The sequence below is a fragment of the Bombyx mori genome, chromosome 25 (assembly GCF_030269925.1).
Source record: "Bombyx mori chromosome 25, ASM3026992v2".
Taxonomy (NCBI): domain Eukaryota; kingdom Metazoa; phylum Arthropoda; class Insecta; order Lepidoptera; family Bombycidae; genus Bombyx; species Bombyx mori.
In genome coordinates, this window is record NC_085131.1 from 11,776,512 (window position 1) to 11,803,119 (window position 26,608).

Sequence of the window (26,608 nt, forward strand, 5' to 3'; positions counted from 1 at the left end):
TACGGGCATTTCAATAAGATTACGACTCTATCTAGTGATTTAAGAATAGTCGATTTATTGTTATTGCTATTGTGGGCAAACGAGCATACGGGCCACTTAACAGTGAGTGGTTACTGTCACTCATGGACGTCAGCAATGCCAGGGGCAGAGCCAAACCGTTGCTTCCTGAATATTTGTACAAATATTGTATTTCTTGGCACAAATGTCTTTAATTTTTCTATTTCAACCTACCCACACCTATATTACCTAACTTAATAAGCTTTATCTTTGCGTGCTCACTGCGGATATTCCACGAACGGCTTCTTTACATAACAAAGCTGACACTAGCCATGCTCTTGGGGAAAAAAAGATTATTGCCATTTTATTTTACAAGCTTTTATTTATTATTTGTTTTTTTTTTATTTGTTTGTTTTTTTTGTTTATTTGTTTGTTTGTTTTTTTTTTATTTGTTTTTTTTTTAGTAGTTAATCTTTGCATACAATCTAGCAATAAATCGAATTCATATTATCAAAAAAAAATTGTCGCTTGTGGTATATGTGTGGAGATGTAAGAGTGACGACGTTACAGAGCACAAGCTGCAAGCGTCGTGTAGTCTGCGGTCATGCAGCAGCGGGTACTCGGAGGGCTCGCAGCGCTGGGGACCGCCGCCGCCCGACGTCACCCTCACGCTGCACAGGGAGAGCGCCGTGTGAACTGTACGCTTAGTGCGAGTTTTTTAACGTTCTCGATAGCGTAAACGTTAACTGAAATTTGTATGGAGTTGGAACGTTTGCCTACTTTACGTTTTTTTTTACTTTTTACTTTGCCTTTTTTACCGGTGGCAGGACCTCTTGTGAGTCCGCGCGGGTAGGTACCACCGCCCTGCCTACTAAGCAGTAATGCGTTTCGGTCTGAAGGGTGGGGCAGCCGTTGTAACTATACTGAGACCTTAGAACTTAGAAAATTTACGTTGTAGATGTCTATGGGCTCCAGTAACCACTTAATACCAGGTGGGCTGTGAGCTCGTCCACCCATCTAAGCAATAAAAAAATATAAATAAACGTTTACCGCTAGGGGCGCTTTTCCAATTGCACACAAATTTGAGTTAACTTTTACGCTATCGAGAACGTTAAAAAACTAGCACTAACTGTTGCCCAGTGTTACGTATCGATGGCGTTAACGTACGCCACGATTATTGTGTATCCCGGAACCCGAGAAGGAACCGGCCTTTGAGCGTGGGGCAGGGATAGCCAAATTTTTTTCTAAATCGGTTTGCTTTTCGGCCACCCCGTTGTTTTTCAATGGTTTTGTAACTTAATCGTTTTGCTGTTGTAGACCGAGTTTTATGTACGAAAACAGTAAAGGTCTCGTAAAATGAACAATGAAAAAACAACCAACTCGTCGTTTCAACATAGGAAGTTTATAAATTAGCTCGTTTTGTTGTATCAGCATTCTGGGAAGATATCGCTATGCTACTATCAATATTCAAGAAAGACATACTCCTCAACGAATAAAGAAAGTTCTCGTGACAAAAATATAAAACTTAAAAAAAAATATATCTGTCAATTCGGACGTGTTCTTTGCACGTACATTATCAAAATTCTGCGGACATCTAACCTGTAAAATCTGGATTATTTCAAAGTCAAGTTGTCACCCGCATTAAACATGTCCAGTGAATGTTGTTATATTCACGATCGGTCAGTTTTCACAAAATAAACTCTTGAGAATAAGCACTGAAAACCACCAGACAGTATGCATACTCTTCTAGCGCTGATAATAACTGTGAAGAGCTTATCTACTTACTTCGATCATGCCTAAACGCGTAGCTACAAATCTTACGAGCGCGCAGTTACAAAATGCAATAACATTTTTCTCAGTCACGTTAATATTCAAGGTCAGATTTAGTTGCTAAATAGTTAATTAAAAGTGAAATTTATTGTTGTTGTTATTAAATTCCGTAATACTGCGACAGATTAATTAAATGAATTCGGAAGCATTTGAGTCGTCTATTATCAAAGGTGGCAATCTGTGCATTTGGACAAAAAAAAATTATTGATATTTCAATACAGATTGATTTGAATATAATCGTCTCCTTCAAAGAATATGGTTCAAAACCTGCATTTAATAAAGGTTAATACTTAACCTGTTATTTATCTAAGATGTCGTTCAGAAGAGTTTTGTGACTGCCAATGTCAATAATTCGTTTTTCTGATTTACCAATAATTATCCAAAAGTCACATTGCCGGCTTTGATAATAGTCGACTTATTTGGCAAAATCTAGTTACATACTGGTATAATATCACCATTATATTGGCATATAAGAATAAACAATATATTTTTTTTAATTCGCCTTCTAGTCAATTTGTTTTAAGGTAGGCGATGTGCGTATCTACTTAATCCAATAAAGTTCTGTTGAGATAAGATTTAAGTTCAATTTTCTTCAGTAAACGACTCGTAAATTATATTTTAATGTGCAATTTATTTAAGCCTTACTTAAATTCTTGATAAGTTTAGATAATTGTCCGCCGATAATCTAAATGAGACAAGAATCCTTACGAAAAAATAATCCAAACGACAGTCAACCTGACAGGGATACCTATAGCATGGATTAAAAATGGATATTTTAATTCTATGTGAATAATTACCATTTATATTTTTGCATTAGCACCCTTACCACATTATGTGTTATGTTTTTTCAATAGGAAACTCATAGAAGTAATATGTTTACTCTAAGAAGAAACTACATAATGTTAAAAACTATGCTATGTAAGTTCTTTTTTTCTACGACAGATGGCGTTTTTTTAAATTTTTTTCATGCAGACTTATAAATCGAAAACTATTTTGAGACAAGTTAAAAAATAAGACAAATAATACTTGAATGTTTTATTTAAAAAATGATCGATGATATAAAGTTGGTAACTTCAAATATTGTTTTGCGCAGGTACGTGTAAGATCTGCCCATTACCAATACCGCTTATTACTACCGCGAAACAAACAACCGTAATACCATTCAATAGACACTTCTCTATCTCATGTCAGGAGGCAGGTGTTCGCATTCACATTGACATGTATTGACATGACAATGCCCAATTACCACTTCATAACCGCGTGAGTTCGTTCACTCGTCTTAGTAAAAGCGAATTAAAATTGTCATGAAATTTAATAGTGAAAACTTTTTTTTGTAGGTAATACAATGTCGTCTTTGACTTAATTCTGCTATGATTTCTGTGCAATAATTATGTAGGTTGTTAACTATGGGCTTTCAGTTTATTTTTCGTTTACAAAGTTATTATTTTTGTATAAATTAAAATATCTTGATTTATTTCCTAAAGCGGTGCTACTCTATAATGTATGAATTAAACAAATATGTTTCTTATTCTTTTAAACTAAGACCATTGATTGAAAAGGATTTTAATGTATGTAACATAAAACAATAATGAATTTGTCAAATTTATATTGTATTTTGATAAATTTAATAACATAAACTTTCGCATTTATTATTGTTAATGCATTTAAATGCAGAGATACCTGCTTATCAGAAATATATGGGTAAGACAATTTGTCTATAACATTATTAACGTAGGTATGTAATTTAGTATTTAAAATGGTTTTGAATAGAATTAAGTTTAATACAGATTATAACGTAAGATTAAGATGAAAAATAAATAATTTTAATCTATGGCTGATTTATTTTATCCCTAATATGACGCGTGTGTGATTCCGTAAGTCAGGGTTGTCAAAAATGCTGCCCACGTATAATAGTTGTGAGCCTGGTTACACGTATTATATATTATCATGTCGCTATAAAAAGAGATTAATTCTTATCTAATATAGAGTTCAATTTTCAATGAAAATATCGGCTAGTTTTCCCTTTGAATATTTATAGTTCCATTACGTTTTTGTGACCCGTTCATGTAATATATTGTTTAACCCGTCACTTCCAACAATTTTTTTCCGATTGGCTCATTTTCAATTAAACAAATAGTACCTAATTAGATTCACTAAGAAACTATACGAAAGCTTTGCCGAAGACAGTCTAAATAAATTTACAATATTCAACTATTTTCTAAATAAATTTTGAGCATTTTGTTATTGCTTTTGTTTTTTGTTATTGCATATTACGAGAACCTGCGAATTGGTTCTAAGTGGATAATATATGATCAATACAAATTATAGTAATAAGAAAGACAATACACTAATTTCTTCACCAGCTTTATCTTCGTCTTCTATTCTGTGCACGGTAGCCCTTTGTCCTCATTTAATAATTCTCCGTGCTAAGGGGGTTTGGGAAGCACAAAACGCAGGACCATACTACTGATTTTACGGTGACCACCGTATAAATTAATTTATAGGTAACGCTAATGCTGTTACGCTAACGTACACATTATTATGTCTACCAGCCCGTCTTTGACATACGCTACGTCATACTTCGTTTCATCGGATATAATAAAAAAACTTCAAAGGAGGGGAAAGAGTTGCTAAATCGATATTGTAACGTTTTGAAGGACGGATTGCAAAATCGATTTTAATATTTAGTTCAAAGTGAATCGGTGACTGAATTCGTTGCATTTCAAATTTTTTAACTAATATTCGTTGAATACAAAAATCGAATATTATTCTGTAATCAATAGAAGTTCTTCTTGATGCTGAATTTATTAAAATGTTTCAGTAAGAATTGAAAGTGTTTTTTTAAAATTAAATGTCTGGAAGAAGTCTCTATTATTATTATTTTTTTTCTCGCCACTTATATTGAGACACGAAGTTGGAGTTTCTATAGTATTGTATATAGCAATATTGCTGTTAAGATTAGAACCTACTTTGCTACCAAAATAAATAGAATAATGAAATCTATCACAACTATCAAGGTGTATTTGGCAGGGATACTTTGGAAAGGAGAAGGTATTTAAAAAGATAATACATAACTAGAAGTGACTTGTGCCAATAACCCCTGCTCCAAATTTACCTAGATGTCATCATGTCCCAAAAAAATGTAAACCCAAAATTACTTTCTTTTTTTTTATGGCTTAGATGGGTGGACGAGCTCACAGCCTACCTGGTGTTAAGTGGTTACTGGAGCCCATAGACATCTACAACGTAAATGCGCCACCCACCTTGAGATATAAGTTCTAAGATCTCAGTATAGTTACAACGGCTGCCCCGCCCTTCAAACCGAAACGCATTACTGCTTCACGGCAGAAATAGGCAGGGTGGTGTTACCTACCCGCGCGGACTCACAAAAGGTCCTACCACCAGTAAATTAGTAAATTACCAGTAGTAAATTAGTTTAGTAGTTATATTCTATTCCAATTACGAAGTCCCATTTGACAGATGTTATTATTACGTTATTATGTGTGTGAAATAATTGTATAATGATTTAGATTTATTGTGTATTTTTAAATGATAATTTACGACCATTAACAAAATATGGTTATTATTTCAAATTATGCGGAAAGTGAGGAGTTACGTTCTAAGAAGTGTCAAAAGGGACTTCGTCATTGGAATAGGGTATAGTTAGTGATGTGAGGTTTATTGGAAGAAGACGGAGGAGGTGGCGTGTGCGTTTGTGGTTTGTTGCGTGTTGACCTCCATAAACCTCATCGGAGCGGTCAATAAAACACTACGTATAATTACATGTTTATTCGCGTCTGCGACCGCGGTGGTGCGCTGCACGTTGACCACTAACTGACTCGTATGCTGCTCATTACTATATGCACGATAACTGCATAGTAAGCTAAGCGGGGCGGGGTATCATTCCCCTACAGTGATATTTAGCTTAGTAGTAAAATATTTTAAATTTTTTTTTATTGCTATTTGTATGCTATATATTATTTTTAAATGGAACAGCCAAATAAAAAGCCTAAACGGTTAATATTGTATTTTAATATTAAACGAAACAAAAATGAAATACGAAACACGCATATACATTATTAATCTAAAAAAAATTACACCTAAATGACTAGTGGAAGACTAGGATATCATTACAAATTAAAACTAAATTTGGAGTTTGAATCTTGTCACAAACAGCTTTAGGGATGTCCTTCCGAACTTGCCTTCCGAAATTGTTACAGCAAAACACAAACCAATCAACCAATCAACAATCAATCTTAGAACCTCATCCAGTACAATGGTTATATTAAAATGACTATACATAAGGAACTAGATAATTGAACTTTAAAATTATCCATTCATATCAAAGGGAGATAGATATAACTACTGACCAATGTTATTCTTGCAACTTCACTGTTAGCCAAAAATTAAAATAAACATCAAATAAATCTATTATAAAAATCAAACACTTATAAAATTAAGTTTCGCTATTAAAATAACTATTACGAAGAAAATTAAGATTCCCATCAAGGAGACGTTGTCTTCAGCCGCACCAGGTCACCTCGGAGTCGAAAAGTCTTGGCGGATGTATAGCAGAATGGCCGTGGTGAGGTTGCGGCGACCCGTGCAAGAGCTCACACATGAAGCTTATGTACGTAATCGCCAACCTTAAGGTCTCGATGCGAGAGAGACGTTTTTCGTATGCAAACGTCGGTACCTGAAGATTAGACAAGATTAAACCGCCTATTACTTAATAACCGATTAAAAATTCTCCTCTAAGGTACCTATATTAGATTCGGAAATGAAAATCAGTGTGCTTAGTGCGAGTTTTTTAACTTCTCTATCTCTAACAAGGCATTGAAAATGCTGACTGACTGACGCCAGTCACGTCCGCCCTCGTTCCATTATCTTTTGTTTCTATCGAATCACCTGTCAAGTATCTATCTTAGTCTATGTCTAGTCGTTGTAGGTCTTATGTCCTGTCAAAGAGGAAGCACGCCACGACAGGCGTCTGGTAGCGGGAACTCTCAAATGGAATATTAGTAGAGATTTTTAATTCTTTTTTTCTTTTTTTTGTCCTACTTATGCTGATAGCCTTGTGAGGCTATTTCAGTTTCACCCTAATGTGTAGGTGAGCTCACGGGACTCAAACCGGAAGTGTTGCTAACACTGGCCCTAGCAAGAGCAGTGTTTCGCAGAATCTACCACCGCATCGGAAACGCGACCCACTGTGAAGATCCGGCGAGAAACTCAGTGGGCTGTGTCTGTGGGTTTTTTTTATTGCACTTGTAGGCAGACGAGCATACGGCCCACCTGATGGTGAGTGGTTACCGTTCAGCAATGCCAGGGGCAGAGCCAAGCCACTGCCCACCGCTTAATACTCTCCACAAGCCTCTTTTGAAGAAGGACATGTCATAGCGCTCATTAATTCGCTCGAGGACGGTAACCGGTGCTTGTCATGCCTGTGTAGTGAAAACACGTACCTTCCTACGCAGTTTGTCGAAGGCCTCGTTCAAGTTGAACATTCTGCGTCGCTCCCGTATGTTGGCGGCGCGGCGTTGCGCGACGGAGGCCACGCGCCGCCGCGGCTTCTTGTTGCTCGGCGTGGCGCGGGCGACGCTGCGCCCACAGCCAGCCGCCGACCAAACTAACATAAATACTTTGATTACACAACAGGTTTTTGAAGTGAAACTTCTTATGCGACTTCCAACAAAGTTGCGTTAAACGTTTAACGAATGTGTGATACTCGAACGCGTGCGGGTAGTATACCTGTTACAGGCCAGCGCGAGCATTAGCAAAGAGTAACGTCCAATATATATATTTTAATGAACTATATTATATACAATTTATTTGTTTTTCTACCTATAGGTAATTTAAAATATATATAATATAAATGTTGAAGATGTCGCATCTCTTATACACAGCATTCCCTATTACAAGAGCAATCTGATTTAAGAATGAAAAATGAGGAAAACCACAATACTACAAATCAAAAAAGAAGTTTCACTTCATTCACGTGCACCAAGTTGCATGCGCACGGTTTTTTTTTAATTTTTCCCTACTTACTCGCTGGACTATTCCAGATTCTCGTGGACGGACGGGTATGCTTACAGGCTCCACCTGACAGAATTAGCTAACACTAGCCCTAGCAAGAGCAGCGCTTCGCAAAATCTACCATCGGATCAGAATCGCGACCTACTGAGAAGATCCGACGAGAAACTCAATGGGCTATTTCTATAGAACAACAGCCTGGGTATGAGAGTAAAAAACGTAGGTCAATGCGAACGTGGCATCATGAACAATGTCGCCTTCCTTGAATCTAAGTTTCAGTGTCATTGCAATAGCTACTGGTGGTAGGACCTCTTGTAAGTCCGCACGGGTAGGTACCACCACCCTGCCTATTTCTGCCGTGAAGCAGTAATGCGTTTCGGTTTGAAGGGTGGAGCAGCCGTTGTAACTATAATTGAGACCTTAGAACTTATATCTCAAGGTGGGTGGCGCATTTACGTTGTAGATGTCTATGGGCTCCAGTAACCACTTAACACCAGGTGGGCTGTGAGCTCGTCCACACATCTAAGCAATAAAAAAAAAAAAAAAGCTACTTCTTCTTGCTCTTATCCCATCGTTCGAGTCTACCATACGTCATCTCTGCACTAATAATGTTCTCTCGTATATTTTTCACACAGTACATCCAAGACGTTTAAGAGGACCTCGCATCACCGTCTGCTTTCGTACCTAGGGCGTTTTAAAGACATTAACAAGTTAAGATTTACTGATGGTACAACCTCTTGTGAGTCCGTACAGGTAGGTACCACCACCCCCCCCACCTATTTCTGCCTTAAAGCAGTAATGTGTTTCGGTTTGAAGGGTGGGGCAGCCGTTGTAACTATACTGAGAGCTTTATCTCAAGGTGGGTGGCGGAATTTACGTTGTAGATGTCTATGGGTTCCAGTAACCACTTAACATCAGGTAGGCTGTGAGCTCGTCCAACCATCTACGCTATAAAAAAAGATATAATATACAAGTTCCAAAGACGAACCACATACCCCGATCAGAAATTTCCGCACAATGACCGATTCATTTGTCGTTTCTTCCATCGCTTGCCTGTCCGTGAGCTCTATTCTCCTAAAGCAATAAAAATCACACAGCTACGCTATAACAAATAATTTAATGGTCCAATTCTTACCGAGGTCGGCCGGTGGAAAAGCCAGGATATCGGGGTAAGGCACCGGAGCCGGCGGCGCGTCCCACAGGGGCCCGTATGGTGACACCTCACTGCCCTAAACGCAAAGAACCTTAATAACTTCTAGAAAATTCACGAGAAAACCCCTTCAAAGTAAAATCATGCGAATCACTCACTACAACGGAACGGTTTATATCATAACTAGCTTTTGCCCGCGACTCCGTCCGCGTAGAATAGTTTCTTTGGCATAACGCTAAATTTTACTCCACACTTCATTTACGTAGAAAGTGAAAATATTTTTGAATTATAGAATGTTAATGAGCTATTTAAATCCCTATTTTGAAACATTCTTTATTGGTGCTCCACTTGTATTGGTCTTAGTGTGATGTTATATAGCCTTCCTCAATAACTGGGTTATCTAACACTGAAAGAATTTTTCAAATCGGACCAGTAGTTCTTGAGATTAGCGCGTTCAAACAAACAAACTCTCCAGCTTTATAATATTAATATATATCATAATAATTTACTATCGCATTGCTTATCGCACTTTGATTTGTTTAATTAGACATGTATATTTGTAAAGTCTGACAGCTCTTATACAATTCAATTGAGACTCCCACCTCAAGGTCCAAAAAAGGTATGCACGTTGAATTACTCATCAGATTGACTGGAATCTCTTTTTTTTTTCAACTAAACAATAGTAGATATGTATAATCGCCTAGCAATTAATTATTTTACATATTTTTTATTGCTTAGATGGTTGGACGAGACGGTCCACCTGGTTTTAAGTGGTAACCGGAGCCTATAGACATCTATAACGTAAATGCCGCCATCCAGCTTGAGATATGAGTTCTAGGGTCTCAGTTTTTGCAATACAACGGCTAACCCAGCCTTCAAACCGAGACGCATTACTGCTTCACGGCAAAAATAGGTAGGGCAGTAGTACCTACGTACTGACCCGTACAGACTCACAGGACGTCCTACCACCAGTAATTACGCAAATTATAATTTTGCGGGTTTCATTTTTATTACACGATGTTATTCCTTCACCATGGAAGTCAATCGAGAACATTTGGTAGCATTTCATTAGAAAAAATTTGTACCCGCCTGCGAGATTCGAACATCGGTGCATCGCTCGATACGAATGCACCGGACGTCTTATCCTTTAGGCCACGACCACTTCATTATAAATCAAAAATTATTAAGTATGTATTTAATTTTTTTATTTCTCTTTTCCCATCCTAAATTTATCACTGCAGTGTGAGCAGTGGCTAGTGCGTGTTTTAGTTCTACAAAACCTATTTCATCTTTCCGGGTATTTTGTTTTCTTATACGTAGTGGTAAGCGCGGTGGGGAAGGGTTTTTGCAAATATAGCTTTAGAGGTGTGAAAACAATTGAAAATTGTATTGCACATATTTTTTTTGTACCTAAATGAAATAAGTCGTTTTATTGTTTTTTGAAACATCAAATTTAGAAAATTAAGTGGGGTTACACTGTAATTTTTTTTGAGGAATTACTTCTGATGAAACACGTTAACAGACAGAACTAGGGAAATATCGTGGAGGTGAGCTTATTTCAAAGACGGATAGCACGTGGCAATAAAGTTATTCGGAAAAGCATTGTTAACGAAAACAGAGGTTCCAGACAGTAATGTTCACGATTGATTTCCACGGTGAAGGAATAACATCGTGTAATAAAAATGAAACCCGCAAAATTATAATTTGCGTAATTACTGGTGGTAGGACCTCTTGTGAGTCCGCGCGGGTGGGTACCACCACCCTGCCTATTTCTGCCGTGAAGCAGTAATGCATTAGGTTTGAAGGGTGGGGGAGCCGTTGTAACTATACTTGAGACCTTAGAACTTATATCTCAAGGTGGGTGGCGCATTTACGTTGTGGATGTCTATGGGCTCCAGTAACCACTTAACACCAAGTGGGCTGTGAGCTCGTCCACCAATGTAAACAAAAAAAAAAAAAAAGAGGACGAAGTCTGCTCCGGTGGCGGGGATGCTGATGGTAAAATGGAGATGAGGTGATCATCTCAAAAAAATCCTCAGAGCCCTCCCCATGGAACATACGGTACAAAACACAAAGAGAACCGAAGTCCTTCCGTAGACCCAAATTGGCATGTCAATAACACTTACTCCCGAGCTGGACCACACGTGAGCCGTGTCGCTGCCGTATGACATCAGCGGGAAATGAATCTTGATACTTTAGCACACACCGCCAAACGAATACACCACTGCGTCAACAGTGGACGCGTGACCAGCACGAGAAGAACACCGCAATGAACTAAATCAAAACTGATATCTCTACCACAGCCGAATATCATAAGCACAGCGTTATTAAAGTTTTCGTTTAAGCAAAAATCGACCCAAATCCCAGGCGATACAGAACATAATGAAACGGTTTCATCTCGTGCCACCCCAACGGTGACCGGCAACATATTTCTCGATTCCGATTGGATGTTATAAGGGTGAGTCGAAACATCCCTCGTCCCGATTGGCCGCAGCTGATGCGGTGGGCGGACTATGAAATCCTCGTTCGCAGGATTTCGAAATCATAACGTTATTACATTTTCACTACAGAACCTAACATTGTACGTGAATCGATTGGTCTGAAACGGCTTCCATAGAACTGGATGACTCTTGGTGATTTAAAACAAAAACAGCCTCATTCCTGCTATCTCGATATGAATGAATAAAATATTTTATATAGATAATTAATTATATTATATTTATTATAATTTACATTATCTTCACATATTATTTTCTTAATTGAAATGGCTAGATCCAGTACGGGTCAAACCTCCATTCCTTGAGTCACCGCAGTCTTTTTTTATTGCTATTGAGTTTTCAGTCCACCCAATGGTAGCTGATTATCGGCCTGAGTTTCTCGCCTGATCTTCTCAGTGGGTCGCGTGTCCGATCCGGTAGTAGATTCTGCAAAGCACTGCTCTTGCTAGGGTCAGTGTTAGCATCACTCCGGTTTGAGCCCCGTGAGGTCACCTACTAGTTAAGGTTACACTGAAATAGCCTCGTAAGGCTATCAACTTAGGTAGGAAAAAAACCAAAAAAAAGATGATCGGTACCTATGAACTCTTGCAAAGCTAAGAGCACAGTCAGGCTGCAGCGTATCAAATTACTCTTGATAGCTAATCATAGAGCGGACTTTATACATACTTACTTTCAAACCCTGATTTTTTTCTCTACTTATTTTCTGGTAGCCTATGAGTTTATTCCAAAATCGCGCGGAGGTGAGCTCAAAAAAAAAAAGCTCACGGGCTCAACTAGCCGTAACATCGGTCGGGTTGACGGGAAAATACCACACGGGCGCTCTCCTACCAGCTGATTAGATCTGGTAGACTCCCACTAGCTTTGCCAATAACCGAGGCTATAAGACCGCCGAGGACAGGAAGGTGTATGGTGCATCAGACGACCAGCGCTTCAACCTACAGCAATGAAGAGACCGACTAAAGAGAGGAGAGCCGTGACCGTCATGACTTACACGAGTGTGGTGTTCGCTCACGCGGCTCGCTCACACATAGAGTGCCTCCAATCTCTACAATCCCGCTTTTGCAGGTTAGCCGTCGGGGCTACGTGGTTCGTGAGGAATGTCGATCTACACGACGACCTTTGAATCGATCCGCAAACACATAAAGTCAGTATCGGAACGTTACTTCAATAAGACTATGCGACATGATAATCACCTTATCGTTGCCGCCGCTGACTTCTCCCCGAATCCTGATCATGCAGGAACAAGTAACTGTCGTCGCCCTAGACACGTGTTTACGGATCCATCAGATCCAATCAGTCTTGCATTAGACGCTTTCAGCTCTAACACTAGGAACAGGCTTAGGGACCCCGGTAACCGTACTCGTCGAACTCAACAAAAAGTTCGACGTGTACCTAACCTAACCCGTGCATCAGCCCGCTTAGTTTCTCGCCGGATCTTCTCAGCGGGTCGCGATTCCGATCTGGTAGTAGAATCATTCCCAAAACAACTGCTCTTGAGTTGTAAGGTCTCCTTCGGAGGCACTCGGGCAGCTGTTAGCAAATCCTACTCCTCCTGGCTGAGCCTTTGCTCGCCCACCTAACCTGGTGAAGCTGAAAAGGCCTCCGGGCCACCAGTAATCTTTCAATCATAAAAAAAAGAAAAAAAAAGGAGCGCCTCCAAAGGAGACCTTACAACTCAAGAGCAGTTTTGGGAATGATTCTACTACCAGATCGGAATCGCGACCCGCTGAGAAGATCCGGCGAGAAACTCAGCGGGCTGATGCATGGGTTAGGTTGCACGTCGACCTCTTTGTCGAGTTCGACGAGTACGGTTACCGGGGTTCCTCAACCTGCTCCTAGTGTTAGAGCTGAAGGTATCTAATGCAAGAAAAACGATCCTGTGGACCGAATGGTCAACAGTCGACGTCGCCCTCTACACGTTATTACGGACCCTCCCGATCCATTAACGGTGCTTTTAGGTACCTCAAGCACCGGTCACCGCCCTTGCCGAGCCCGTCGCTTGCGGGCTCGACGAGTAATAAACTCCGATGTGACAAAAAGTTGACGTGGCGGCATTTATCACAAAATACAAAATTTCATCAGAAAGACAGTAAGCCGATTTCAACGAAACAAAATAGGAACATCATCAGTGTAGTCGAAATCAATTATGAATAAAACAAACACTACTCACTGATCTGTGTGCTTAGTGCGAGTTTCTTAACGTTCTCGCTAGCGTAAAAGTTAAGCCAATTTTGTATGCATTTGGAACAGCTCCCCTAGCGGCAAACGTACGCAAACGATCCCATTCCATACAAATATAAGCTAACTTTAACGCTATCGAGAACGTTAAAAAACTCGCACCAAGCCCACAGATCTTGATATTATTTTAATAAAAACATCAAAATCGGTACACCTAGAAAAAAGTACCGAGGTAACCGTACATAAAAAATACAGCCGAATTGAAAATGCACTTATTGGAAATCAATTCAAAATAGAACAAATCCGCTGAACCTGAGTCGCGCTAATGATATTTTCAAGATACTCTTACAGATTATTGTATATTAAGTTACGAACGAGGTTTTGTCCGTCAGTTGCCGAACAACCACACCCGCTAAATGTATAATACGTACCTAGCAATGTTCACGATTGACTTCCACGGTGAAGGAATAACTTTGCTTGGAATTATAATTTGCGTAATTACTGGTGGTAGGACGTCTTGTGGGTCCGCACGGGTGAGGTCCTACCACCAGGGATTTTTTTTGTTTTTTTATTAATTGCTTAGATGGGTGGACGAGCTCACAGCCCACCTGGTGTTAAGTTGTTACTGGAGCCCATAGACATCCACAACGTAAAAGAGACTTGGCCTTAAGACAGCTTGATATTTTTTTTAAATATAACTTTTCTTTGAAACATTTCAGACACACTTGCACTAAACTCGACCGCGATAATCTGTTATTAATAATTGCATCAGCGCAGGCGTGACGGAGAGCAGATGGCTGATTCGTTCTCTATCCGCTAAATTGTGGATATTTGTCATTTTTGACGCGGATGGGGTAAAACTGACGAAATAATCGCATTAGACCGATTCACTAGTTTGGGGTGTTTTGGTTTGACGCTAATTAAACCTTCGTCCGCTGACAGCTGCGGACCTAGATTTTTGAATGCTTAATACAGTGATTCTCAACCTTTTTTGTTGCGGCACATATTTAACGATTTAAAAATTTGGCGGCACACAAAAAAAAAGGTAAAATTTATTTACTTCCTACAACACACTGCATAAATAGTTTATCAAAAACTTTTAATATACGAAATAAACTAAAATATACTTTTTTTTTTGTGGATTTAAATATATATTCATGTTTAAAATATTTTTCTTTTAAAATGATATAATTTAATAATACATATTAACATTATTATGTATTCGCAAAATTTGGCGGACACTTTTGAAATTTGGCGGCACACAAAAGTGCCGCGGAACAGTGGTTGAGAATCACTGGCTTAATATCTACTAGTGGTCCCCTAGAAGTCGAAATTCGACTTTAATTAATTGAAATTATAAGTTTGTTTACTATTATGATTCTGTTGTCAAATAGAATACTTCAATAATCACAGATTACGCCAAGACTACACTTTAGATAAATATAAAATTAAAGACAAACAATATTTAATCTATTGTTAATTTGATCACAGACTTAAACATTAAGAAAAGTTTGACAATAAACAAATATTATGCATGCGTGTGTGTGTCAAATACATGGTAGTGTGTGTAATGTTTTTATTTTTATTGATTTAATGTATTTTTTATGCATAATTTAAGACAATATTAACATTCTACACTCCTTCTCTATATTCTCTATAAGCGTGAGAAATTTCATGCTCCTCCGTCTGCGCAATTTACGTAAAAAGGGATACAAAGTTTTTGCTTCACGTATTAATATGTATATAGATAAATAAAAACCGAGATGTCAGTCTCTGTGATTTCAGCTTAAAAATTTATGTCATTAGCTTCTGAAACTTTCGTCCGTCCGTTTGTTGGAGACAAACTCTCGAAACAAAAATCTGGAATCTATTTTGAATTTAGGCAATACATCAAATTTCGCTAATAATTATATAACCTGACAATATTGAGGGTATCTGTCGCAAACTATAACTACAAAAAGAGTTTTGCAATTTATTAGATTATCTTCTACCTATTACTAAAGCTTTTTTGATTTAAAAAAAAAAAAAAGTGTGTGTGTCCGCTCCGACGCACGACTGGAGTTTACTGGATATAAAAAATTAAACGAAACAATACGAGAAATAGTTCTATATTACGACAACACGATACACTACAGATTATTAACAAATTAACGAGACACAAAACAAACGACTAACAAATATATGAAAATACAATAATGAGAGAAACGCGCGATCAGTACGAGGCTTTGTGGCGGACTGCCGGCGCAGCAGCCCGGCGTCACCTGCGATAACGCATTTCGTGTGACATGCGCAATCAGGCGCATAACGCATTTCGTGTGACATGCTAGTACGATTTTGGTCCCCATAATTTTCATACCCCGGGCCTATATATGTAAATCGATTCTAAAGGAGTAAACTCCAAAAAAAAACAGGAGAACATTTATTAAGAAGTTTAGGATAGCTATGCATATCGACGGTTGAAAGGCAAACATGACTAAGCGACAGTAACTGCTTTGTACATAAATGATAGGCAATAACCATATTCGATGCACAAAAAAAATATTTCTAGGTCTATTAAAATCATTTCAATCCTACAGCTACTAGCTAGATTCTACTACAGCTAGATTCGTTAAAATAAATTTTGTTTTTAGGTATTTCAACTTTAAATTAGTCTACTGTAAAGTTCACGCATTGTCGCTTAGTCACGTTTGCCTTTCAAGCATCGATATATACTTTTCGGAATACAATTTTGGTGGCCCGGAGGTCTTTCCAGTTTCCTGGTGAGACGTTATTATACGTAGTTCTCCCTTATTCAAGAGAGAAGATCTCAAGTTAGAAGTTTGTCAATAGATACTGAAAAGCTTATGAGCTAGTATGCCTGCCCTGATTAACTGGAAGCAATCAACTATCAAGGCTTCTATTATCAAGTGACAATATAGACGTGTGGTCTACTCATCTATAGATAAAGTATACTACCTCTCCAATCATTCAATTGCCTTGCAATGAGAGCAATCTTCACACTGAAGCCTAAGAATATTTCTTCACGTTAATAGGCAGGGAACCGATTGGCCCACAATTGACCAGATCAATCGAGCACCGCCATTACTGTGCTCTTGTTACGACTTAAGGATAGGAATCTATGTAGTTTGATAACAACAAAAATCCAGTATTGGGAATGGATGACGAGTTATTGGAAGTTATAGTAGACCGTATCCATTATTCGTATATTTACATTTAAACAATATACATTGTGGATAATTTGGCCTGTAAATGTTACTATTCCCTCTAACATACTTAAAACATTGTAAGGCTTAAATAAAGTGAAACAGCTCCGTGTCAAATTATGAGATTTAGCAAAACATGTCAAATGAATTACACGGTCCAATAATGCGGAGAAAAGGGGGACACGTTTATATTAATATAAAATGGAAGGCCCTACTCACACGTGTTGACTGCGAGGGTGAAAGTAAAATATGTTTTGATATGATAAATAATACAGACGAATTGGATTGACTAATTGTTTTGCGGAACCTATGCGAATCTGGCTAAATATTTGCTACCTAAATGTCTCTAGTAGTACTTGCTTTATTTCGTAATAATTTAAAAAAGTTATTAAAAAAAGTCTACAATACAAGCAACATTTTTTTATTGCTTAGACGTAAGAATGATTTCAAGACCCATTGGATATAAAGTGTACATACGCATTACTGGCATAGAAGCAGAAATAAACAGGATAGTGGTACCTACCGGTTCGACGTGCGAACGATATGCTTAATGCGAGTTTTTTAACGTTCACGATAGCGTAAAAGTTAGCTCATATTAAAATTTGTATGGAATAGGATCGTTTGCCTACGTTTGCCTCTACGGGCGCTGTTCCAACTACTTACAAAATTGGGTTAACTTTTACGGTTAAAAAACTCGCACTAAGCACACTAGCCTATAGACACAGTCCACTGAGTTTCTCGCCGGATCTTCTTAGTGGGTCGCGATACCGATCCGGTAGTAGATTCAGCGAAGCACTGCTCTTGCTAGGACTACTGTTAGCAATTCTCTCAGATCGATTCCGTGAGCTCACTTACCTGTCCGCGTAACGTTGGAATAGCCCCTTAGGCTACCAACGATTAGGTAGGGAAGAAAAGAAAAAAAATACCTACCCATCATAAGGCTTTTTGCGAGTTTAATTTATGTTACACCATGTTAATTCTTGACTTGATTCGTGAATTTTTGTTAAGTACGTATTTCGTTAGAAAAATCGGTAGGTGCCTGCCTACGGTGCTTAAACACCGGCACAGTCCCATAGCTCGATACGGACGCAGCCAGCGTTTTATCCTTTAGACCATGACAACTTCAAAACAATCAAGCTTCACTAGGGTAAGTACCACCGCCCTGCCTCTTTCTGCCATGAAGCAGTAATGCGTTTCAGTTTGAAGGGTGCGGCAGCCGTTGTAACTATACTGAGACCTTAGAACTTATATCTCAAGGTGGGTGGCTCATTTACGTTGTAGATGTCTATGGGCTCCAGTAACCACTTAACACAAGGTGGGCTGTGAGCTCGTTCACCCATCTAAGCAATAAATAAATAAACTATTAAATCTTGTATCTAGTATATATTTATAGTTAGCTTAACAATCGATTAAGATACCTTAATTATCTTTGGCTAGGTCAATCTTCAAAATATTTCGTTAAATGCTATTGCTTTTAATTTAAACGAGAAACAGATAAGTCAACTACGTAATACCGAATTATTATCAAGCTCGATGGGCGCACGCGCGAAAAATCGCATTTTCAACGCTAACAAACTAATATGTTTTTAATTAAACGAGACCGAAGATAATGGGCGCAGTTTAGACGGCCATCTGTACAATTGGGGTGTCATTGAAAGGAACTGGGGTTGCTACTGTTTAGTTTATTGAAAACAATATAACGTGTACCATAATTTATCTGTGAGCCAGTCCGTGAGTAGCTGGAATAACCCCTTAAGTTACCGGCGATTAAATAGGAAAAAAAACTGTGATTCAATCTGTCTTATGATTGTGATTAAGTTTCAGCCAGTCCCAAGACGTCAATTACTATATACCACCTTCTATAAATCCTACTCTAGCGCCGTCCAGTCTAAATTCTAAGTCCCACACTCGTTATTTTTAATCGGCAATAACCGAGGTACTGAATACCACTAAGGACATACATACTTTCAAAATATCACCTAATTAAAACTACTTTTACGATTTAATCTCGGTTTATTTTCGTCACTAGGCCGTGAAATCGACAACTGTGTAGTAAGTAGGTATTAGAAACGTCGGAAACGATAAAATACGACGCGCGAAAACTGAAGAGAGGTTACTGGAAGTCGTCGCGGCCTAGGAGATAAGACAAATGATATATTAATAATCGTATCGTATCGAGCGCTCCGACTATGCCGGTGTTCAAATCCGGCAACAAATAGCGTATTTGACTTGACGTGTTCAAATAACTTTCACTAGGAAGGAACAAATAACATTGTAATAAAAATTAAACCCACAATTATAATTTGCGAACTTATGAAATGTACCTAACATACAATTAAGTAATTAAGACAGCATAGTGTCAAGGAAGCGTAACATATTCACATTGCCATGAGGTCGTTCAACATTACAAGTAATAAAAAAAATATCTTCTATATCTATAATATCTATAATAAAAATCTATCTATATCTATAATAAAAATCTTTTTTTGAAAACGACTTTATTAACCAAATCTACATCGGTGTACAGCTAATTTTCATTATTAAAACCTGGTAATTTAAAATAATTTTCACCAATTTCAAGATATCTGATTAGCTAGGCACATAAACCAAAGACAGAAGAAGAGAAATACAATGATAATGTTTTTCTTCTTCATTATTTCGTTGTGTCTTCCCACTTGATCTCACTATCTCATCGCGTTAATCCATTCTATTCTATCCCAATAATTAAAAATTTTAGACACCTCAATTATATCAACTCATAATAAAACACTAAATGTAAATAAATTAATTGGTGTATTCTGAGCCGATATCTAATTTGTAGTGCTTTAATAAAATGAGATACATTACGTGACATCGAGCACATGACGACCATAATATAAAACGCATGAAAAAAGAAGTTATAGCATCGTTAAGATCTAAGACAACCGTTTTTACCTACCAACCAAGTTCTAAAGTATAAATTAGCTATAAAAATTTATGTACATGAAAAATATTTTAATCTTCTATTTCATTCAACTACGCTTCGTTTTACACATAATAGAGTCTGCATAAATTATTTGAAGATTTTTTTAAGCTCAACACTGGCAATCATAGCATGGTAAGAAACCGATTGCTATAAGGAAAAAAAAAGAAAAAGACAACACGTGCTTATTTTGACATTTTTGACATATTTTTATTTTGAAACGTAAGTGTATCCCGTCGCGGCTTTGTTGGAAAATACTGAATTAAAATAAAATACAATGGGAAAAAACAAGAAAAAAGGATCAAAGACTAATGTTTTCAAGGTGGCGGGGGCTAAGAGTTTGAAAAAAACTAAAGCCAAAGCAGTGAATTTAGGTCTTAAAAATGTAAGTAATTATTGCCTTAGACCTGACTTTCATGTTGACATAAAATTAAATTAACCCAAACCATCGTTATAAGCATATTACCAACATTTGTCAAAGACCTAAACAAAAACTTGATAAATATAATTTTAGCAAAAAATAAGCCTAGGCTTTAAAGAGACAAACTTACTTAGACTGTGACTATCTAACCAACTTGAGAAAAAAAATCTTTTACAGATCAAGCAAAAGGTAGCTGAAATCGACAAAGAATTTGTAAATATAAATAAGAAACCTAAAGGTAATACTAAAAATAAGAAAAATCTTGAAGCACCAAAGAAGCCACCAGTAAAAAAGAAACAGCCAGTATCAAAAGAGGAACTCAATAAAACGACTGAAGAAATTGAAAAAATGGATCTATAGATAGCGTTAAGTTGGTAATTAATAAAACAACAAAGCAAAATATTTTTATTGGTTGAGTTCAGTTTCTGTATCAAAAATGAATTTACTGTTACATACTGTTATGTTAAAATAGACATTGAGAAAAGAGCCATTACTGTCATACCTGTATATATGTATAAATTAAGGAACATTGAAATGATTCCTGAATATAAACTTGAGTTGCGTGAACTTACTAAAATATGTATTTGAGTCGACTATTATCAAAGCCGGCAATCTGACTTTTGGACAATGATTGGTAAATCAGAAAAACGAATTATTGACTTTGTATTCCATTGGCAGTCACAAAACTCTTCAGAACGACATCTTAGATAAATAACAGGTTAACTATTTACCTTTCTTTAATGCAGATTTGAACCGTATTTTTGAAGGAGACGATTATATTCAAATCAATCTGTATTGACATATCAATAAATTTTTTTTGTCCAAATGCACAGATTGCCACCTTTGATAATAGACGACTCATTTATCGGAAACTTAATTTTTTGGCTCCCACCTAGCTATATAGGTGTAAAAGTGTTCCATTTTTTGCCTACCGTTTGCTAGTAACCTTGCTATGTTAGCATCACTTAATGTGAAGACTAATGTGTCTCAGCCTTGGAGATATGTCTTTGTATTAGCATCTTCGACTTCGGTTCCCTCTGTATTTTGTACCGTATGTTCCATTGGGAGTGCTCTGAGGAATTATTCGAGATGATACCGGCATCTCGTTTTTACCATTGCACCGCCCGCCACCAGAGTAGAGTTCATCCATACTACCTGGAGCCACTGCGGTCATCCACAGTGCATTTCCAGAGGTCTTTTTTGCAACGTACCATCCGGCTATGGAATGAGCTCCACTCCACGGTGTTTCCCGAGCGCTATGACATGTCCTTTTTCAAACGAGGCTTGTGGAGAGTATTAAGCGGTAGGCAGTGGCTTGGCTCTGCCCCTGGCATTGCTGAAGTCCATGGGCGACGGTAACCACTCACCATCAGGTGGGCCGTATGCTTGTCTGCATACAAGGGCAATAAAAAAAAAAAGAGCAATGCTTTTCTAAATCTTCCAATGAATCAGAATCACGGCCTACTGAGAGGATCTGGCAAGAAACTCAGTGGGCTATCTGTCCCACCTTTTGTCTTAGGTTTTTATGCATGGTTAGGTTATTTAAATAGACATATCTGCTATTGGTATAGTGCACACTAAATTGCTGGACAGCAAACCATGTTATTGCACTTTTTTTTATTACTCTTGTAGGCATACAGCCCACCTGATGGTGAGTGGTAACCTCTTAGGCTTAATGGTAGCCTCTTAGGCTACCAACGAATAGGTAGAGAAAATAGAACAATGTATTTTGTATAATGTGCAAAGCCTTGGGTCATTAATGTATGTGCTCTGGGTCGTGATGCTGCTTAATTTTATTCCCAGCCCAAAGACTTTTATCTCATTTTTGAATATGACTATCAAAATCATACTGTTTATAAGCTCAGGGATACACTAAAAATATCTTTATGTCCATAATTTTATTATTATTTTATTAATGTATTGATATGTTTCAATTATGAAAAAAATTAAAAATGAAATCAAACATTTTTATATATGTCTTTTATTGTTAAAAAAGAATCAATAAACTATAACATTACATAACAGTTTTTTTTTTATATATAAGTTAACATGGTTATTTAAAAACTCAAAACCATAACTAGTAACATATCTTTCATTCACACATAATTTGATTATGCATGTGAAAGCTGTAAAAGTGGGATACTATCATGCTCTGATATTGTTCATGATAACACAGTGAATCCAACATGAACAATACTAAGCATATAAAATTTATAAAAAAAAAGAATTACCTATATCAAATCTGTATTTAAACTTCAGTTTATGAACTAGTCGTTAGACTGGCATACAATTACCAGATTTGTTGAAATGCAATTACATATTCAATGTTTAGTTTTGTTAAAATAAAAACATTTTTTTTTTATTAACCTTAGACATTAAATTTTTTACTATTCAAAATAAAATAAAATATAATGAATTAGATCTCGATTTTTTCTGCTAAATTAATCGGTTATTCTTCGTCGGTAAGATCAGGCTCTGCTCTTTCATCTTCGCTGGCATCAGCTTGTTCTAACTCAGCTTCTGTTGTCTCTGCTGGCGCATCAGGGACTACCTGGGGTGATTCTGGCTCTTCTATGATAGGTTCCGGTTCCTCAGCACTGCAATTGGAATTATATTTAATCAAACTGCCACACATTAGCGTGACGGCTTATATATTCTTACACAACACATAAGTAAAGACGTCTGCCGGTTTAAAAAATAGATGTCACTTAATTTAAACCTACAAGTGCTTGAAGAAATGAAAAATAATATTATCTTTTGCTGAAGATGTAAATTATTATTCCCTCTCTTGTAGTGTTTGATTATTTATTAAGCCTCTAAAACGTTCCGCCATGATAGAAACGACTTTATTAATACCATTAAGTGATTATGATTAATACCTAGACTCTGGAACATCTGTAGCGGAACCACTCTGCGACAGCTCTTCCAAACGCGCAGCTGCCAACTCTGATTCTTGCCTTGCGATCTCGGCTAATTCAGCAGCCTGATAACGAAATAAAGTTATAACCCGACAATTTTGATGTTTTTTAAACAATAATAAGATTGTTGAGAACCTGCCACAGACCCAAACTTATCAAAAACATTCAATTTTGGCATCAATTCAAACTAAGCCGCTGAAAGATTTTTATCAAAGGAACAGCGACAATTTTGTGTATAGTGGTTACTACAACCCGTAGACCGAAATTGAGACAAGAGGACGTTTCAATTATATTGTATAACGACTTCCCACCATTCAAGCTGTAACATAGTCGGGACATGTCAATGCCTAGTTACCCGAAAATAGTAATTCCTACACCACATACCGTATTACAACACCACAATAAATGAAGTCTTCAATGTGGATAAAGACCATCATACCTAGTAAAATATTTCTGTATATGTCTTATCTAGCCTTTCCACAGAACCGCCCTCATACCACTTAATTACAATAAAATTCAAGTCCTATTTACCGTCGGTGTGGCGGGTCGAAGCCTTGCATGCAAGAATATAAATACCCTTCTCTGGACTAATGAAAAAGTGGAATTGTAGTTCGGGGTAACCAGAACTATATGGTATAATTTCTGGTATTTCAAAAGTTTACTATGTACGTTTCAAATTGCTTAAAATATCGATTTAAAAGATATTGACATACCTGTCGTGCAAGTTCTGCTTCGCGTTCTTCCTGTGCCTGTTTTTCTAGTTCCTCTAATTTCGCAAGCTCTTCTTGTCTAATTTGTTCAGCCAGCCTCTCCTCTTCTAATCTCGCTTCCTCTGCCATTCTAGCTTCTGCTAGCCTAGCCTCTTCTGCTAATTTCGCTTCTTCAGCCAATCTGGCTTCTTCTGCTAATCTCGCTTCTTCGGCAAGCCTTTCTTCTTCTGCCAACTTTGCCTCTTCGGCCAATCTAATCTCTTCCGCTATACGTTCCTCCTCTGCTAATCTAGCTTCTTCAGCTAGCCTTTCTTCTTCGGCCTTTCTGGCTTCTTCAGCTAATCTCGCCTCTTCGGCCAGACGAGCCTCTTCAGCTAACCGAGCTTCTTCAGCCTTACGGGCTTCTTCTTCAGCCTTACGTTTGGCCTCGTCCGCTTTTCTAGCTTCTTCCTCTGCTTTCTTTTTTTCAGCGGCTTCTCGCTCGGCCTATGGACATACCAGCATTTTAGTTTTACCTCTGATAATTTTATTATTATGTTCGTATTTTCTTTTCTTTTTGTTTGGTTACCTGAGCTTTTCGTTCAGCCTCGCGTTTCGCCTCATCCTTTAAAGCCCTATAGCAATAAAAACAGATTACTATTTTAATAACTTAGCAGTAACTTACAACTATTTATCGAACAAGAGATAAGTATTACACGAAGGAGAATGATCCAAGGAAGGGGAACGGTAACTTACAATAATAGAAGAATACCAACCTATCGCGAATCCCTATTAGGAGGGTCGCAAGTCCGCTTCTGATTTTATCTCATCAGTTTTTATTTATTTTTGCCAAAGCTGTTTGTAGAATACCATTTTACAGGAATTTATCGTGTGCATGATTTTGTCAACGCCCGTGACCTTTGCTTCCTATTTATTGAAGGGCCAAGATTAATTTATGATTGACGTTAAATTAAAACTCACTTTTCTTCGGCAGCTCTGGCTTCCTGTTGCCTTTTTTTCTTGATTTCAGCTAAATCTGCAGTGGGAGCCAAAACCGGTTCGGCCGTGGAGGCTCGGAACCTGGCCTCGCGTTCCGCTTTGGCTGCCTTCAGCTCACGTGAAGGATCTTCCATCATCTGAGGCGCCTGAAATTTGCGGCTCGGCCTCCAAGGTAGCAGTTTAACTGCACCAGGGCCAATGTTATTTTTATTCTAAACAAAAGGATGACCATTGGTGTTATGTTAATAACATTTCACGTCTTGCTTAATGACAATGGTCATCGGTGGTCGAGGTTGATGGAGAGAGCAAGCAACACAGCCCATTGCAGCTGACAATCGACACGTTCATCATTGAAAGCTGTTAGATTAGATGGATCCCAGTACAAGCTCAGTGGCGAAGCCGGTGTGACATTTCTGTTCTATCCAGTCGAGTGCTGCTTGCTACATGCTGTGATATAAATGATGCGATAACTTCCAATGTAACCGAGTTATCTTTGGAGCGTTTGAGGTTCGAAAAATGCTTAGCGGTCAATGTGAGCTCCCACCGCTTGAGAAACTTAACTAAACTTACAAATGACATATAATTATTTTATATAGTGATTTAATTCGTTTATTTATGTGGGTTATTACGATTATGTTAATACAGATTTTAGTCAAGAAGCAAAGCATTATCTGAAGCTCTCGTACTAGAAGCGTGACAATAGGAACGTTAATCGACCAAACTAAAACAACTACAATATTTCAATAAAAACTCTTTATTATTTTTAAAAAATCAGTCGAGTTGAGCGTTCGAGTATTCTCGAACGCAAACAAAACTTTAACGCGGTATTTAAAAAAAAAAAACAACCGCGTGCAAAAATGACTAGGAAAATAAATAAAGTTTCGTACTCGTAATAAAAAATTTGTAACAAAAATAGATAAATATGTTTAAAAAATATAGATGATGTCGGTTAGTGTCGTGGTGCGTTATACCGAGATCAGAGATAGGACGGGGCCAGAGCTACGCGCACTGCGCCGCCGCCGGCTGTTTCAGCGCGTCGCCCGCTGCAAGAGACACCACACGCAGGGTTAGACACAGACTTTATGCTTTAATCATCATAAATTTTAGGAGCCTCAACGCCGGTGGCGATCGACCTTTATTTATGTACTTCTTTTAAATAAGTTAAGCGAAGGAAGCAGTTCTAGCGTCGCGATAGTCTTGAGATACCTGTTGCATTCTCGACGGCCAGACCGGCGGCCGCGAGCCTGTTCTTCGCGTAGAACGAGAGCAGGTTCACGTCATCCCTGATGCTGAGCTCCTTGTAAAGTGGCCTACGGTTGGAGAAGGCCTTCTTACCGGAGTAGTGCACGCACGCGAGGTTGCCGCGTCCTGGCGACAACGACGCGGTTATCACGGGGGTCACACTAGAATTAGACTATTAGTAGGCGTCTAAAAGGTACGAACATGTAATATGGAAGGGAGATACATTAAAACAACTACCGAATAATTAGTTTCGTCAGTATTACTCTTGTTATGCTGCGTATCTACGACTCACCAGTGAACTTCTTGGCTGGCTCGTGATAGAAGGAAAGATTGTGGATGCTATCTGCGACGCTGCGTAGGGGCACCAAAAGCTTAGCAATGTAAGCGTCATTGCTGAAACGGTACGGGATCGGTTCGCCGTATGAATATCTGTAGGTATAATATCGGACGTGATAAACGAAACAGTGCTTCTCAAATGTACAGTCGCAATT

At 38.0% G+C, this 26,608-nt stretch overlaps 2 protein-coding genes and 1 long non-coding RNA gene across 6 annotated transcripts in view; 2 read left to right on the forward strand and 1 right to left on the reverse strand.

The window, feature by feature from the left end:
* Positions 1-18,246, forward strand: part of LOC101742301 (hemicentin-1) — a 166,132-nt gene extending 147,886 nt beyond the window's left edge. For 3 of the 4 annotated variants that reach the window (XM_012691255.4, XM_012691256.4, XM_021348680.3), the window contains exon 15: positions 568-3,658. In XM_012691255.4, the coding sequence (XP_012546709.1) occupies positions 568-692 (125 nt within the window). In that variant the 3' untranslated portion in view covers positions 693-3,658. Of the gene's footprint in view, positions 1-567; positions 3,659-18,032 lie in introns of those variants that run through there. The other variant, XR_009976694.1, reaches the window with a different exon arrangement.
* LOC101742020 (protein Fer3) lies at positions 5,841-11,283 on the reverse strand. Its single transcript, XM_004927160.4, has 4 exons — positions 11,134-11,283; positions 8,993-9,086; positions 7,290-7,453; positions 5,841-6,523 (listed from the first exon to the last, which is right to left on the reverse strand). The coding sequence occupies exons 1-4, from the start codon at positions 11,176-11,178 to the stop codon at positions 6,350-6,352; spliced, it is 477 nt and encodes a 158-aa protein (XP_004927217.1). The 5' UTR covers positions 11,179-11,283; the 3' UTR covers positions 5,841-6,349.
* A 1,630-nt stretch (positions 18,247-19,876) lies between the features above and the next one.
* On the forward strand, positions 19,877-22,291 carry LOC101741869 (uncharacterized). The gene is made up of 2 exons (XR_209796.5): positions 19,877-20,233; positions 20,447-22,291. It is a non-coding gene; the product is annotated as an uncharacterized LOC101741869 (long non-coding RNA).
* Positions 22,292-26,608: the final 4,317 nt, after the last annotated feature.

What these genes read in the sequence shown, in the direction of transcription:
- LOC101742020 (XM_004927160.4), bottom strand. Translation starts at nt 11,178, where the DNA reads ATGTCATACGGCAGCGACACGGCTCACGTGTGGTCCAGCTCGGGA. An exon ending in TTTTCCACCGGCCGACCTCG is followed by an intron (nt 7,454 to 8,992) that starts GTAAGAATTGGA and finishes TATTTATGTTAG; the next exon opens with TTTGGTCGGCGGCTGGCTGT. An exon ending in TCGACAAACTGCGTAGGAAG is followed by an intron (nt 6,524 to 7,289) that starts GTACGTGTTTTC and finishes TCTAATCTTCAG; the next exon opens with GTACCGACGTTTGCATACGA.